General features: G+C 43.4%; 1 protein-coding gene across 2 annotated transcripts; it reads right to left on the reverse strand.

Moving 5' to 3' along the window:
* Positions 1–1,104: 1,104 nt before the first annotated feature.
* On the reverse strand, positions 1,105–17,073 carry LOC144141245 (amine sulfotransferase-like). 2 transcript variants are annotated; one of them, XM_077672804.1, is made up of 3 exons: positions 16,888–17,073; positions 4,367–4,514; positions 1,105–2,200 (listed from the first exon to the last, which is right to left on the reverse strand). In XM_077672804.1, the coding sequence occupies exons 2-3, from the start codon at positions 4,490–4,492 to the stop codon at positions 1,358–1,360; spliced, it is 969 nt and encodes a 322-aa protein (XP_077528930.1). In that variant the 5' UTR covers positions 4,493–4,514; positions 16,888–17,073; the 3' UTR covers positions 1,105–1,357. The 2 variants fall into 2 exon arrangements, with proteins under 2 accessions (XP_077528930.1, XP_077528929.1); XM_077672803.1 differs by having other exon boundaries at positions 4,367–4,519.
* Between the last annotated feature and the right edge of the window lie 249 nt (positions 17,074–17,322).

Genomic DNA, 17,322 nt, shown 5'->3' on the forward strand with positions numbered 1-17,322 from the left:
CCTTGCCAAACTCGGGGGCAAGGACCTTTGTCAAGCTGCTGCATGGCGGCTTTTTGTCCTTGCCCTAGCATTCGTGTTGTCCTTTGTTAAGAATGCTGAATAAATGAATTGAAATAAATTGAATTGAATTGTTGTCCTAAAGAACAGAGTTGTAAAGTACAGGCACAGGCAATTTTCTACGCGTTACCGCCGTGATCTTCTACGATTTCTTGTCCTGGAATTGGTGCCACACCTCACTAATCGCATACTTTTTTCCAGGTAAGCGGCTTCTGTCGCTATTTAGATTTCTTTGTTGTCGCTTTATTCTCGCTCAAACTCTCTGCTATCAGTAACTCCTTAGGTTCACTGTCTTGCTTTATACTTTGTTTTACTTTTCTCCAGTAGAAACTTCCTCTGATTTTTTTTCTCCAAACAGGCACCGCGACTGACTTGGATTATCTACAAGTACTTATTTTTCTGTAGGCTTACTTGAAAGACCTTTCTGTGAATTCTACCGAGGCGTCCCGAATTGTCCTAGATTGTGAGATTGGCACGAAAAGAAAAGTTAAGGTTCAGGACACCAAGTTGCACTTGCTCGAGAAAACAGTGGCCCCTCTCCAGCTTCGCAAACTGGGAAGCGGCCAACCGCTGGATCATATGTATGCAACAAATCATCAACTAAAATGCCTGAGTTGTTCTTGATTCTTTATGATGACTGCTTTAGATTGTAATCCTGTCACGGACGCAAGAATGTCCACAAGATGGGGCTCCATCAACAGGAGAATCCATCTTCCGCGGATAAGAAGTGACACATCAGTTCGCCTTCGATGGAACGTTTGCATATGGAGCACTGGTCACACTAGTCAGAACATCAAGTTTGCCAAAACCCATCTCTCTTGAATCAATTCAAAGACATTTTGATGGCTTCCATCACCTATGTTTTGCCTGTTGCAAGAAAATTTTGTTTCTTGTCTTCTAAATAATTTTACAGTTCAGCGATCAAAATCTGGTAGGAATTGTTAGAGTACGGTATCAGTCAGTTGATAGAAACATTTTCTACCTTATACAAAGAAGCAGTTTTATTGCCTAATAAATAAAGTACAATTGAGTATTACATAACACCTTAAAAATACCACCCGGCTTTGCCAATTCTTGTTCGTGTTGAGTAGCATGAATGCACCCCTAGCAAAACTGGGTTAATAAAATGTGACGTTGGCACGCAAGCTTCAAAAAACCTTGTTGATTTCTTTTCATTCCGCCAAAACGGTATTTGTTTTGGTTGACATGAGTAAATTGCCAGCTAGCTCTCTTCGTCAAACCCTGTCTTAATTTCATTTAACAAAAATCAACGTCCTCAATTTTTTCTCGAGCGTGCTTTTCACTTGTGCAGTATTTCATTGGCATCGTCCCATTGGCTCTGCCAAAGCGTGATGAAATTTGACTCTTTCAACGACTCTTGTATCCGGTCCTCAATCTTCTGAAGCTGCTCCTTCGTTAGCGACTCTTTCCAGCCGCCAACTTTCCCCACGCGCACAAAGTTTAGTACTTCCTTAGCTCTTTTTATAGATTCTTCAGTAGCAGATTGGGCCATCTTAGCAAGGAGATCTTTGTTGTTCACAAAAAGGCAAGCCAAATCAGCGTGACTAGTTTTGACTACTTTTTTCATGTGTTCCGTGCTGCTCTTGTCGATAACAGTCTGCAAAAGATCTTCGTCGGCTTCAAGTTGCTGACCGTACTCGTCTCCAAGAAATCGCGCCAACTTCAGCACCATCCCGCGGTAGTCGTCTTTGAGCTGTTCATAAGTGACGAAAAAAACATTGGGCTCGTCTTTCAGAGCGTAGCCTCCGGCGATGTGCTTGAAGTAGTCCCCAAATCCTGTATTGCCAATGAGAAAGTTCTCGAGTACCTCATCGAAATCGAAATCCCGGAGCTCCCAGTCGGGCATTTGCTTCATGAAGTGGTAGTAAGATACCGCCACGTCCCAGGGGTTGCGGGCGACATACACGTACTTCGCTTTCTTGTCGAATGCGATGCGGTGGAATGGTAGGTGGGTCCGCATTGTTCGCGGCGCATCCATGCCTTCGAGGGCTTCTTCCCCTTGGTACTCAAGAAAGGGTGCCCGCTTAACGAACTCTTCAAAGTCACGAGGTCCATCGCCCTTGTGCAGAATCAGTTGAATTATCTGCTGGACCCAGTGAGTGCCGCATTTAGGGAACGCTACCTGCAAAACAACAAGTCCCAGGCAAGTGAATTGGCGATGCGAAGCAGGTTACTCTTGCGAAAAGCTCAGCTTCGCGAGCATCCTTTTTGACGCTCAGCGTGTGCAAAAAGGGAACAGAAAGAAAATCACAGATAAGAGCGTGTGCGTGTTTTCGTTTGCCGTTTCTGTCTGAGAGCGCTAAGCATAACAGTGCAATCTCTTCAGACTGGGCCGGCTTGCTGTAATGCTTTACGAAAAAAAATGATTAGACGCGAGTGAAAGGATTCGTCGGAACTGGTTTTACACGTCACCTATTTAGTTAGTCGCAGCTGCTTAAACAAGGAAACGCTTAAAAAACCAACGAAACCTTCAGTTCTGCCACAGGAAACAGCATTGGTTAAGCTTTTACGTGAAGGAATGTTAGGTCTAAACGCACAACCGGCAGACGCTCCTGCTAAAGAAAACATGTTCATGACCTATAACGTGACTAAGTAGAAAAAGACCTAAACCGTTGGAGTGCTCTGTTTCACACACCCAATAGGTGTAATTAAATGACGATGATATTTGCGCAGATATTTGTTTAATACAACGAAGTTGGTTCTCGGACACATTATCCACAAGTACCATTCCAAGGTATGCCATTTACACTAGATGTAGAAAGTTAATTCGAACGCGAACACACTGCATGATATGACGTGAACAGATGCGTATTTCTCGAAATACGCATCTGCTCACGTCATATCGTGTTCCCTTCATATCGTACCAACGTCATTACGTGTTCCTCACGTCATATTGTCATAAACGTTGTTTTTATGAATGCAGATACCTGAATGTTTTGACACAAAAACCTATAGTGTCTAAATTGCCTATAACGAAACGCCCGCCACCGATGACCGCATTACGAGTGGTAGTTGAAAATAAACACTTACGCATCAGCGTACACTCAGAACGCTTCGTTTTGTGTGATCAGTAGCGTTTACATACTTAGATACGTATTGGAAGGTGAACAATACCGTTTAAGAATTGCCGCTGGCCGTCCTAAATGCGAGATGATCATTACCACTTCATACAGAAATAGTTTTCTTCCCGTTAGTTTGCTTTCAGCATAGCAGACAGTGTTCCTGAAACAACTCTTTGTTGTGGAATTCACTTTACTATATAATTATCTTCTCCAAAAAAGCATGTGAGCGCATGGAACCATGACAATCAAAATCAATAAAAATAAAGCAACCCACTTGCTGTGATGCAACATTTATTTTGCGTAAGGCAACAAACTCCTCCCGTCGTGAGTAATTGTCAACGTTTTTGGTGACGTTGCTGAAGATAGTAACCCCACCCAACTATTACTTATCATGCCTCGGCTCATTTGGTTTACCGCCTAAGTACATATTTCGGTACACATATATTCTGTTCATACCACAGTTACCGGAGCTGTGCGCCTTTTGGCCTTGAAGCGCTCGTCTAAGTGCGGATTGAGGGAACGACATGAAACAAAAGGTGATGACGGTGTCCGATAGAGGCCGTCCAAAATCTCAGCTTGAGCAGAGTCGTTAGCACTTATATCAAATACTTCTTTCAAAGCATGGTTTAGATCAGCGCATTCCAACACAACGAATTTAGTCTCGAGGCAATATACCCCGTTGACGCACCGAAATTACCAGACGGAAATCGCCCTATTTATTGCGATCTGTTCGGTGCAGCGTTCACGCATTCGCACAGAGAATGGGTGGCCAAGCTTGAAATGCATTCCGTAACGTGCTGCTTACACTTCTAAATGGTGGGTTAAACGAAACGACGTGAAATGGACGAGTGAACTCTTTCTCCCCATGCCCCCGTTATTTGTGTTCATTCACTCCGTCCTATGCGGTTATCTTTTAAAGACTTATGAAGCGCGACGGACGCAGGGAGAAGTCAGAGCTGTTTGAAAAGTATTTACTGGTATAAAAAGATATTCAGCTCACTGTAGTTAAAATGTTGATATATAAAATCTAGCTCTCATGAACACGGTATATCCCCACCCCTTTTGGGCTTCTTATGTAGTAAAATAAATAAAAAACCTTTAAGCACTCAAAAAAGAATTAATGCTTACATACGCAACGCTTCGCTCCCCTGTGCATGCTGTCACCATTTTAAAAAAAGAAAGACGATGTGCAAAATGAAGAACTACAAGTTCCTTAGCATCCTTGCCTGGACCACGTCCCCTTCTTGTAACTTGAGGTCTTTCGCCTTGTAAAAAAGTTCTTCGTCCACGAGCATGGTGTACCGCTGTCCATCGATGATCTTGTCGTTGGGGGGCGGCTTGTTGGAACCCATGCTTTGGCCCTCGCCACGCTGACTGTACTGATAAAAGGTACAAAGATACAGTAATGCCCGTTACAGTGCATGTTGCCACCAGTGAATCTGAGCCCTTAAAATTCAGGCTTCCAATGTTTCAGAATACCTAGTTATGGAAAGGCGATTCTTGAGTATTCGCGATCGTGCGTATATTTGCGGAATGGTAGTCTTATACAAGCTACGTTGAAAAAAATAACGGCACACGACCGGTGCTGGTGGCGCTGCCCAGCCGCGAGAACAGAAATTTGTGTCGAGTTAGAAGGGGTGTTCAATAATGCACTGCGCTACTGCCGTGCAAGTCGGCTGGTGTCGCCTGTTCTGCAATACATCTTTTGTTCTAGCACCGGCGTGTTTCGTCGATTTTGGTCGCATGGAAATCGTTTTTAAGGCACCCGTTTACATTTGAAATTGGTGATTTGTATCGCCTGCGCTTTGAGTGACGGAATAAACTATTTTTGTGACGAACTTTTTGTTTTGCACTTTTTATATACTAAGTTCTAAAAATCTCTCATTTTTATTCCTTTTTGCGGATTAAGACACACAAAAAGATATATTGCTCGAACTGCATGCGTGAAAGAAATCAGGCGCCTACCAGACGATACAGGCGGACTCGCAAGGCAACAGCGAAGGAAAATCTTATACACATGTGCTATCTTGCCATAGCTTTCCGTTCACATGGATGGGCCACCGCAGCGGTACCAGCTGAGGCTGTCCATGACTGGATAAGCACGAAAACACTATCGCCTTCGCTTCAGTCAACAGGGTCAATTCTTTATGGCAGGCGACGCTTGTAGCCCTTATAAAAACTATCCATGGCTTCTTATGTGTGTACCTTAGATGGGCCCGATTCATAAACTGTTACGCGTTCCCGAGGGCGCGATAAATTGCCGTTGCATGTGTAGCCACTATGCACAGTTGAAATAAGGCATAGTATTTTCAGACTACCAACGTAATAGAAACATCGTCCGCTATGGATGTAAAAAAACCGTTTCCCGCAGTTTGCTTGGCTGAGAAATTTAGTGACGTGATTATTTAACGATAATACGACAGTTGCTACAACAGTCTCAACCCGCCCTTACGTTTTTTTATGAGCACTACACCAGCGTCACTGTAACAAGACAGCCGTAAGGCGTTTTTTTTTCATGTATACAAAAAATAATTCAGTGCAAAAACATTGGCAATATCTGCGTGCTTGTATACTCAAGAAGGAAAAAAGAGCCGCAAATTGTGGTGGCGGTTTTGAATAACAATTTCGGCGAAGTGCTCCCGTTGTGTACGTGTACTTTTGTTACTAAAATATCTCTAATTCGGCCACTCTGAGGCTTTTTTATAACAACGTTTTTACGCTATGACTCTAATGTGCTGTGTTGTCGTGAGCAACCGATGGGGTAAATGATGTTACGGCCACAAGTACTCGGTCGGGGAAAATAGGGTATTTTGGGGCTGTGATTCCCATAGGGTTTGGGGGCTGGCATAAGGCGGAACTAACAGGTGTGTAACAACCCAGGGACGATGCGTGCCTCTCGGAAAATACAAATGGCCCTAGTAAACCCATCATGGCACTCGACAGAAAAATGTTCCGAAGAGTAAAGTAGTGAAGTATACAGGGGTAATTTCTACATGCTAAACACAGAAGTTTGAAGCACCCTTTTAAAGCAATGCTTTACCCTTGTAATTTATTTATGGCCTGCAAGGATCAAATAAAACATCAGAAAGAAACAATGAGAAACGATTAGCTTTGGTTGCACCGCCAGTGTCACAAAAAACTGCCACTAATGGTTGTTTTTTTGTTACTCGGTTGTAGGTGGAGATCAGAATAAACGCCATTCAGTTCCCAGCATTCAATGCTGCCCGTTAGCATGACTAACTGCTTGAAACTGCTATTTAAAGGGAAACGTAGGAGCAAATAGTAATCCTATAGGTACTGATATTGAAACACCAAAATAGGCATTTACAGCTATTCTACCTTAAACAAAAAAGAAACAGATATGGAAAAGTCCCGATAGTACATCAAAAACAAAATTGACTTTATTTTACGTAACAAGCGAGGTATTGTGCAAGAAGTAGCGGTGCCTATTAGGAATTGGAGCAGCGGCTATTTGATATTTAGATGAAATCTCAGGCGAAATTTTAAAGGAGAAATAAGGGAACTCAGAAAAACTATGAAACCCCGCACTCACCAAGTCAGATCCAGATGGCAGGAGTTTCAAAAAAACTCTCAAAACAAATTGGCGCTTCTGAATGAGCAGAACCACGTCAATGTAGACAAGCTAAATGACAGGCTAACAGCACCACTCGGTGAATCTGCAGCAGCTATTGCAGCAGCAACTTGCAGAGAACAAACTGAAAACACTAATCAAGAAAACAAAGCAACTAATTGTCATGTGTAAGAACGTGAAAGTGCCAAGTACGGTGGATCGTATTTTATTACCCCGGCTGTCGACACTGAATAACGGAAGTAACAAAACGACATTCGTGCATTTACCGTGTCAGTGACCTTAGAAATGCTGCAAACTGGGGGAAGCTTGAAAGCAAATAAGACAAAGTTCGCTACCAAAAAAACTGGATCTACGCACTCAGAGACAAGCAGAATAAAACATTATGCCCAACATAGACGAGATAATAAAGTAGCAGAACGATCCTACACCCCGCTTATGCCGGCGTTGTTAGAAAAGGCGGAACTGCTGAAACTACAAGCTGAACATGCGGCGTCCCACTAGTAACCAAAGAGGAATACGAAGGGCTCCCAAGAGGATAAAAATAGTAAAACCTGCAAGTGACGATGGCAAAACTGTGGGTCTTTTGAAGCAGTGAGGGGATATTGTACTAGAAAAGCTTGTTGTACTATTTTCGGAATGCTTGAAGACTCGTAAAGTGCCCAAAGCATAAAAAACGCCACCATATTTCTGATCAATAAACAGGGAGATCCAAGAGACCTACACAAATACTGACCCATCATACTACTCCCAGTTGTTCACAAGCTATTTACTGAAGTGACAGATAACCGCATAGGTGTCGGCCTGGACTCTTGACAACCCGGAGGGCAGGCTGGGTTTTGGAAGGGGTATCAAAAAAGAGAGAAAAATCCTCAGAGTACACTAAACTCCTCTTTGTGTGACCGTGATATATTATGAGAAATCGTTTGTTTCTGTAATCAGCGCAGCCCTCCTAGAAGCACTCAAAGCCCAGGGTATACAGGAAACCTACATAACATTTCTAGAAGACGTATATAATGAATGCACGGGGAGGATAACCCTCCACAAGCAAAGCAGTAGATTTCTGGTCCGAAAGGGAGTAAGACAGGGAAATACCATCTCGTTAAAACTGGTCACAGCTTGTACGAAAGGTCGTTTAGTAAGCTAACATGGGAAAACATAGGATTGAAGATAAACGGGGAGTATTTGAATCCTTTGAGGTCCAAGTATCGTTGCCTTGGTTTTGTCTTGTTCATGGTATTGCTGAGTAAGACTGTAGAGCACAAGCAACTAATGATTGAGGAACCACGATCAGAAAGCACGATCGTGGTGCTAACATAAATATCAAAATTTTTTCAAATTAAATATCAAATATTTTTTAAGTAATCAGAAAAAAGCATGCCAAAAGCGTCTTTAGATAAGCAAATAAAACACCAGAAGTAAAAATTATGGCTACCCCGGATAGATGATAAGTGCTGACATTACCTACGAGAAAGAAGTCCGATGCAGAATAGGTGTGGGTTGGGGAGCACTCGGCAACCACTCCCAAATATTAAAAACAAAGCTACGTCTGTCACTCAAAAAGCAAATCAGTGAGCAGTGCATGCTGCCCGTGGTGACATGCGGAGGTGGAACGTGGCACCCAGAAAACAAACCCTGGTCGGCACAACAGACCATGGAACGAGTAATCTTAGGAATAACAATCAGGGGCAAATAGGGGCATACCTGGATAACAGAACAAACTCGAGTAGAAGATAACATAAGTCAAACAAAGAAAAAACGGTCTTTTGTTGGCCATTTAGTAAGAAGAAACGAAAACTGATGACAATTAGGGTAACAGAGGGGATACCAAGAGATGGGTCTAAAGGAAGGGCAATAGCATTTACCCGATGGAGGGATAAAATAAAGAAATTTAGCAGCAAACTGTGGACAACGAGCGTTGGCGGTCAATATCTTCTTGGAGGTCAAAAGAGAGGCCTTCTTCCTTCTTTGGTTGGTTATAGGGTTTAACTCGCCGACGCAGCGAAGGCGATGAGGCGCGCCGTAGTGCTTGGCTCCGCATTAATTTTGACCACCCGGGGATCTTTACGTGCGCCGAAATCTTGTACACGCGGACGTTTTTGCGTTTCGCCTCCACCATAAAAGCGGCCGCCACTGCCGGGATTCGAAACCGAGACCGGGGCCTTCTTCCTGCAGTGTACTTTAATAGGCTGACAGTGATGAAGATGATGTTGATGATATAAAGGGGGTGATATGCGTGCGAGGAACAAAACATGTAATTTGCCTAAAATCAGGTCTCAAGTAATGAGATAACAAAACAAAACCACGTAACACCTAAATGAACAATTTTGTCATAATTATTACAATAATAGCTAACTTAGTTTACGGTAATTGATTATATATAGAATTGGCAAGAGGAATTTATAAAGCTTCTGATTCAGTGTAATAGAGAGTTCGCAAGGATGCAATAAGGAAATGTTTAAGACGGTAATAAAGAGAACGCATAATCGCTCCCCGCAACACAATTTTGTTGTCCGAGGAGTCCTTTATGTAAAGAATTCTGATGACTCCGATTCAGAGTCATCTGTGAAATGGTGTCCCGGACGCTATAACGCCTCCAAAAAAACACTCAAGCAAACACAAAATGACTGCACGCCAAGCAAGGAACACGCACTCGCTGTGAGCTAAGCGACCGCCAGCTGACACCGTTTCAAGCGTTCAGAGCGAAGATGACGCGCAATTATTTACTCTTTGGAGAAGGGCGTAATTTCGCAACGAAGACCAAATTAAAGCAGATTTCTAAATCACGGTAGCATAGTTTGAAAGGAAATACGCTTCTTGGTCCATCTAACTTGCAGATATTATTTTACAAAGGGTTTCGACTTCCTGAAATTATATTCTTTATTATGGACCGCCCTCTGAAGCATTCATGCAATTCCCGAATGTGTTAATACACATGTGAGACAGTTCGCTACGTTCACTAACAGAAAAAAGTGGACATCAAATTTTATTTTTCTTACCAATTGTAAACATTTTCATGCAGCCAGCATACAGAATTGCTGAATTTTATTGGGTCGGAGAATTCATTGATCCATGCGGACGCCATCGCACAGTTTATCAACCAAGTAGACCGAAATGGGTCATTTGAAGGAACATTCTTGTTACATAAGAGATGTTTCACTCAGGACAAATGTACCACTTGTTTTGCAATACAACTCCTCGCAACAAGACTGGCAATGATATCTTTGAAAATAAAAACTTTTCTCTAATGCTTCATTTACAGTTTGAAAATGGAAAATTTATTGTGCCTATGCTGATGCATTCGCTGATAGCGACAACTGAAGTAAGCAATTCCGGCATTCACAAAATTAATTCGCATGCATTACATCTACAACCAATTATATGCAAGTAAATTCCACCAAAAATGTTTACATTTCTCGACTTTTTAAGGAAGTTGTCATAGAACACAGATTCACTATCGAACGGAAAAACATGAGTGGTACGCAGATTTTATTTACAACTGCCTGCATAAATCATCACTGTGCATCAGGAGATAGGAAGAGATTAAAAGAGGGTCAGTTACGTGCCAAGGGCACTTAAAGTATATTGTCTGTAGAAAAACGTTGTATTGAAGCAAGCCGATATTTGGCCAATTTTTTCGAGTGGTTTGATTTTTTTCGTTTCTTGTTTATTAGTCGTCCGTTTTTCAAAATACGACGAGAAGCCTAAGACTTTCAAGCGTGCATTAGAGTGCTGTATTAAACCCTGAATAACCGCACTAATAATAAGAAAAGTAGATTCGAATTTGAATTATAATTTTCAGAAGTGTAGTTTTTATTTTCTTTTCAAAATGAACTGATTATAGCGCTTTTGGTGCTTGGAATATCTACAGCTAATAAATGCGAGTCTGCTCATTGATTTCTAAAGCAAAGCTTTATTACTGTCGTCCAGCGGTTTTGCGGTGGATGCGCAATTTCACTTTTTGACCGCAGACATCCCCCCAGCGACACACCCCTCGGAGCGAATCACATAATTAGACAGGCCTGCTTTTGGTGCCGCGCAGAGCCCGTTTTCAGTCGTAATGCTCAGCACGAGCGGCGGCCGCCCCCTCCGCTGCGTCTGATCAGCTGATCGGCAGCCGATCATCCCCGCAGCCTTCCATGCATCCACCGCTGCATCGTCTCGGACACGTGACTCGTCTAGCGCCCGGCAAAGAGGAACGGCGCGGTTGCCCTGAATGAATGCCGCGTTTGTTGGCCCTCCTTCTGTGAGCATTGCACGTGACCTAACGGTGTTCAGACTTGGTAGGCAATAGAGTTTGCTCAAAGGTTAACCAGACTCAACCAGACCAAGCCAAGCTTTTGTTTTGCATATCCATGATTAGGTGAGCAAAGCCGGAGCAATTTTTTTATTAAACGATGTACACACTAGAGAAGTTGATATTGTTATAAAAATGTTGCCCAAGAGTGGGCTATTTTAGCAGTCTTCAGCTACAAAGAGCATTGGTAAAATACAAAATTCAATTCATCTTGAGAGCATTCACAAATTACAAGGTAAGCTAGTTTATGCTCCCAAAAAAGATGTTCTTTAATGCGATGTTCGTGTCTGCCAACACTGACGAGCGATGCTCGACTGCCTTCCCTTCTACTCGGAGCAACGCGCCCTTTTGTTCATGCTGAAGTAAGCGCGCCACGCGGCACAGGGCACGCGGGTGGGAAAAAAAGACAAAAGGCGCTCATAAACGCTGCAGAATTTTTGTTTTGCACCGAAATTTATGTAAAGGATTGGTGCTTTCAGCCAAGAGCGTTGTCTCAGGTGAATACCAAGGATTTTGTTTTAGCGTCCGTGGAGCTGTGCGATGATTCATTTGACGCTTTATTGGCCATCTAATAAGGCGTGAACATTGTTTTGAACCAAGCGTCGGTTTTATTAGTCAGAAAGACAGTTGCCTTGCGTCCTAATCTTCTGATAAGTACACGGCACAATTTTTAGGGGGAATATATGAAAACAATGTCTTCTGCTGAACATCCTACCACCAATGGTGGGCTTACACACCAAGAAAACCCTACAGTGCGTAGTCGCCTTCTTTTTCTACACTGCTACCGTGCGCTTCGCATGGGGACCCTACAGTGTACACAGGTTGTTGTGAGCGCAGTAGTTTTCAGTTCAATTGTGTGTCCGTGTTTTCTTGGGCTTCTTAAAAATGCGAAAATTGCTTCTTCACATGCACTGCCAACGTTTACCACAATCCGTATTCACGGCGGGCGTCGTAAGAAAATATATGAATAAAAGCAATACTAGAGGGCTCATCGGTGTCTTTTTTTGTTCTTACTTTCAGCATGAAATTACAACCCCCCTCCCGACTTCCATCCATGTCCATCAGATGAGCAAACATTGTTATTGTGCCCCGTTTGTTTTCTCCCCGTTAGGCAAGACACGGCTTCAGGTACTCGGAAAATGGTTTTCAATAACTCAAATTGTGCACTGACACCGACACAGATTGATTTCTGCAGGCCGAGGCAGCGAAAAGGAGGAAGTACAGAAAATTCACGTGACTTCACAGTGGTTGGCGAAGCGGCGCCGCAGCTCAAGCGGCACCGATTTGTGTACCCGCCTCTGTGCTAATTTGCGTATTGATTGTTTGGCGCGGTTTTGCGCATGGTCATGACCTCTGTGCTAATTTGCGTATTGATTGGTCATGACCTGCTTTTTTTATTTTGGAAAGCAATGCTTGCTTCAGGAATGCTTACAGGTAACGTATACCTTGCATTAGGCGAGCCTGTTTTGACACCTGCTTTTTAGCTAGGTGCAGGTGTGGCCTCAGTAAGCCGGGCAGTGCGTGGCCGCGGTCCGAGGACCACCACGACGGGCACAGAGGGAATTGCAACACATGCGCACTCGGTGTCCTACAGGGAGTTAGACGGGGGCCGCCTCTTACGGTTCCTCGCGTTTGGCGTTTGTCCGCGCGCGCCAAAATACACAAATACTCAAGCCACGGTTCTGTAACAAAACCTATTTAAACTAAATCATCCCGCAGGCATTTCTGCACGTAGAAAATTTAATTACTGCTAGCACCACTGGGGTGTCGTATTTTTACAGAGAGTCGCTTTGAGCATGTTTATCCTTGAAAGAAAAACCACATGACAAACAATGCCGATTAAGCAGATTCACGCATCAAAACGAATAGAAGATACATTACACAAACATCTTCATTTTCCGGCGCTTTTATGTACGTGTGGCTGAATAATTCAGTTCGAATACGTTTTCTGGCAGCAACGTTGCTAGTGTGCTTGTTAACGTTCGTTCCTCGCGGCCAAGTGGGAGGAACACTAGCAGACGACGCGCCGCTTTCCAAACATCTGGCACGGAATTGCGCATGTGCCCCACGATTAACGCGGCGCCCATCGTGGCGTTTCGCGGAGCACGGCTATGTGCTCCCTGTATTCTCAAGCGGTTTCCGTGGCTATACAAGGCCGCTCAGATACGAAGGATTTCCGAAAAGGTGTGCTAAGCTGCTGGTGCAATTATTGGCTGCATGTGCATTTACTGAAGGAGCTGAAAAATAATATTGTAGTGCCGCTGTCTTAGAGCGATAAATTGATTCCCAAATATCAGACATAAATTAACGGCTCCTGACTACGGCTGGTCCACGTATAACCTGACGAATATTTTCCGTGCCTAACCCAGATTTACTTTGGTGAATAAAGAACATTCCCATTCACATGTTGAGCATGAAGTAGTACGAATGTTTCGCCTTGGTTTGTGTACTAGTACCTTTTTTTTATTTATTGGTGCTAAAATGCTTCCGCAAAACCATTAATACGCGACGAAACACAAACACACACAAGAACATCCAAGCGCTTGTTTACAGGTACAAATTGGCTACAATTCCCACCGTTTTCTGTTCAAAATATACTACCTTAACATAAGCGTTGCACATCAGCGCCAGTGCATCTAGAAAGATTGAACCGCAGAAAAATGTGCGGAATAGCAACATGATTGTCGATCGCTGGACCACAAAACAATTCGATAAAAATTTGGTATTTCGCTCATCCTTAACACCAACCTTCACAAAGTTTTTTCAAATCAACACTTTTCTTAGAACACCAAAAAACAAATATTTCTTTGTGGCAAATAAACAGTCTCCACACTGTAAATACATGTTACATAAATGATTGCTAAAGCGGGGGGCTGAACATGAAGGGATTCCAGTCTGCTACCATTAATATGCGACCTACTACCTAATGACGGACGCAGTTTTATTTAAAACTACCGTGCACTAATGGGTACGTTATTTCAAATACTTGTACAGGTTCACCACAGCGTCCTAAACTTGTGCACAACAAATACACAACACTCTTACTGGATAGACAGCTAGCGCAATCTAGCAAAAACTTAATAAAGCAAAGCCTGGTTCTTGTTGCCTTGTTTATTTCGGAAGAGGTCCTATATTGCCTAAAGAATCAACATATGACATAAAAAGGTTTCTTTGGCGTTCTAAACATTTTTGTATTGCTGCATGATGCTGTTCAGATGCGTGATATAAATTACTATGTCCCATAGCATTGTGATCAGGTCAGTCTCTCTTAAATGGCCTCTCTCAAGTGGCGTTCCGAATTGATATCCATTTATTGGTTTTGACCACCGTTCCTTCGGTATCTCTGCGTACAGCTGGGCACAGCACGTGAGCACCTATTGCTCACATTCTAGCCGTCTGCCTGCTGACGCCTCGGGGGCTACACGATAGCGGACCGAAATCTAAGAAAGCACAGCACTTGGGCTGCAAAAGATATGGCATAGTTTACTCAGCAAACGGCGATATCACCCGCTGTTTGCCGTACGTCAGCTCCGCTGGCATGGGATAGCTATATACTAGGTCAACCTGGCTTTCAAAGGCGAGCTGAATCAGAAACTTCGTTTACCAAAAGCTTCGAGTTTTGTTTTTGTGCTCCAGCAGAAATTATACCCTTGGGAAATCACTCAAAACAAGTGAAACTGGGAACATCTTGTACAGGCACGCGAGAAGAGAGCAGTCCCGTACCAAGATATCTATGTTGTTTTATGCAGCCGCTACAGACGTCACATGCTGCAACGAGATACACAAGCCCCAAAGATGTCGACGCCGCATTGTTCGTTATATCTTGTCTGCACTCATGAATTATTCTAGGATTGGCGTGCGAAAGCTCGCCCTATTTTGGAGGGCACAAGAAGTGCCCGTTTCACTTTTGAAGAATGGTTGAGTGCTTTCAAACGCCGTGGCCAGTTTCACAAAACATACTTTGCACAACGTAGGTTGATCTTCCTATTGTTATATTCAAAGTGACAACCAACAAATCGTCCAGCGTGCTTTTCTCAGCATGGTTTGGAAACGCATTTTTTTTGTTTATGTTGCTGCTACGAAAACGCGCGGAAGTTTTGATTGCTTTTTCTGATTCGCAACAGACAAAGACTGTTCAAGGTGCCTCTCTCGTGCAATGAACAAACACTCCAAATAAATCTCTGGAAGTGCAATGCCTTATTAAAAGTGCGCTGTCTTAGTTGAACCAGCTTAATTCAATCAGGTATCAAAATTTATAATATTCATTTTCTTGAAAAATTTAAAAGCTTTTAACTTCGCCGTTAAGCGCAGAACGCGATAGGTTTATCGGATTTTGTCATCGCATGAAAACATTCCAAGCATTGCCACCTTTCTACCATTCCCCGGCCACTATGTGGGGCGGACGCGACTTACGATACCTGGCTTCAGTCGGCGCCGCAAAATGGCTCCAATAATTTATCTGACTCCTTCCTTACGCTCCTGGGATTCGCTTCTGGCGACGCTGGCTATCTGCTACACGCCAACATAATGGCCCTTCGGAATTTTCATCTCATGGCGCCGTTAAAAAGTAATAAATCACGAGATTAAACGCTCCTCAAAAAACTGGTCGTGCATCTACTTTTTTTTTTGCTGTACATTTTGTCGAAAGACGATAGTGATGTGCGGCCGCTATCGTTTGGTGTCTCTCAGTTCTCCCTCCCAAACCTGCGATGCTCTACCCTTCCCGTCTCGGTCCTCCCATAAAACACATGGGGAGTTCCTTTTGTCAAATCGATTTTAGCGCTCTTCTGTGATCGCCTGCCATTGACTAGAACCTTTCGTTAATTTTACTCCTCATGACGCCGTGATGGTTATTAAAGCCCGCGAATGCTTTTGTAATTTTAGAAAAAAGTCGGTTTTCAGGCGTACTTATTTATCTTTCACGAAATCAAGCACGTATGTATAAATAATAGTTAGAACGTTCTACACATCACTTGCGTATTCTTGTTCAGCCTCAAGTATGTGTTATCATTTTTTTGTTTTGCGCGCCAATGTTGTCAAGCATAAACATTGCCACAGATTCCGTAGTTAAAAATGGTTTGCCTATATAAACTTCCCGTTCAATAAATAGTTTACCTATGGCAGGGCGACTTAATTTAGGGAGAGACAGACAACAGCCTTTTTGAAAAACATGCAGTTGCGCTGCTGAGCACGAGGTCGTGGGTTCGATTTCCGGGCGCCTGAGCCACTTTTGTGATTGAGGCGAAAAGCAAAAGCGCCCGTGTGTACGATATTTCAGCGCACGTTAAAGATCCCCAGGCGGCCAAGATTATTCCGGAGTCCTCCACTGCGGCTCGTCTCATCGCCTGTGTTGCGTTGGCGCGTTCAAGCCTACAATCAAATCTCAAACATTCGGTGGGACCAAACCTAGCCCGTTTAACTGTTCCCCAAAAATACCGCCAGTAAATTGGGCTCCAAATATTTAGACAAAAGAAGGAACAATAAACACAACAGCTAATCCACGTGTACGTTCACATTTAGAGATTACATCTAGTACCGAAGGCATGAACTATTTTTGCCTAGTGGCAAACTTAGCGCAATGCTTATCCTAATACTTCTATTACGCTTGTAAAGAGGAGCTATAATCATGCAAGCCCCCTTAAAGCACGCAGGCTAAATTACCAAACTTCATTACGTTATTCTTATGTAAAAACTCAATATTGGGCTATCACAATAATAATTTTAAAGATATATACGAAGACAGGATTGAGTAAGAGAGAACACTAAGGTGTTGTGGTATATACATTATTTTGTTTCTACGGCCGTCCGAAACATGCCAAATACGCTTCCCGCTTTTCGCCTACTAATCAACGGCAACTTACCCAATCCGACGTAGAAATATCGTACGCACGAAGGGTCCGGTGCTAGATTCCGACACGGAGGTCAGAAAATAAGTGCGAGTGAAGCGTCCACTTGATGCTTCCCAGCCTCCGGTACTTATGGGAGTCAAAAAGCCGCAGACAAGCCCTAAAGAAAATCGCTATCTTCCCAGGACGCACTGAACCCAGCCCCCGCTCTCGTGAGAAAGACACTGATATGCTGGCCGTGACGTCATAGGCTCGCCGGCTGTTCTTATCTGCTCCTACAACGATAGGGACGCACAGCACCAAGTGACCGGCTTTGAACACACGAAAAGCACTTACAAACCTCATTGTGTGCACGCAATAACAAAAAGACCCATTTGTATCTCGGGAAGTGCATTTCACTCGACTGAGGGACCTTTTGAACTATTACAACAGGGTGCGAATGCACCGGAA

The sequence above is a fragment of the Haemaphysalis longicornis genome, unplaced genomic scaffold (genome assembly GCF_048455015.1).
Source record: "Haemaphysalis longicornis isolate Haplotype H1 unplaced genomic scaffold, Haemaphysalis longicornis Haplotype H1 scaffold_6, whole genome shotgun sequence".
In the NCBI taxonomy this organism is placed as follows: Eukaryota; Metazoa; Arthropoda; class Arachnida; order Ixodida; family Ixodidae; genus Haemaphysalis; species Haemaphysalis longicornis.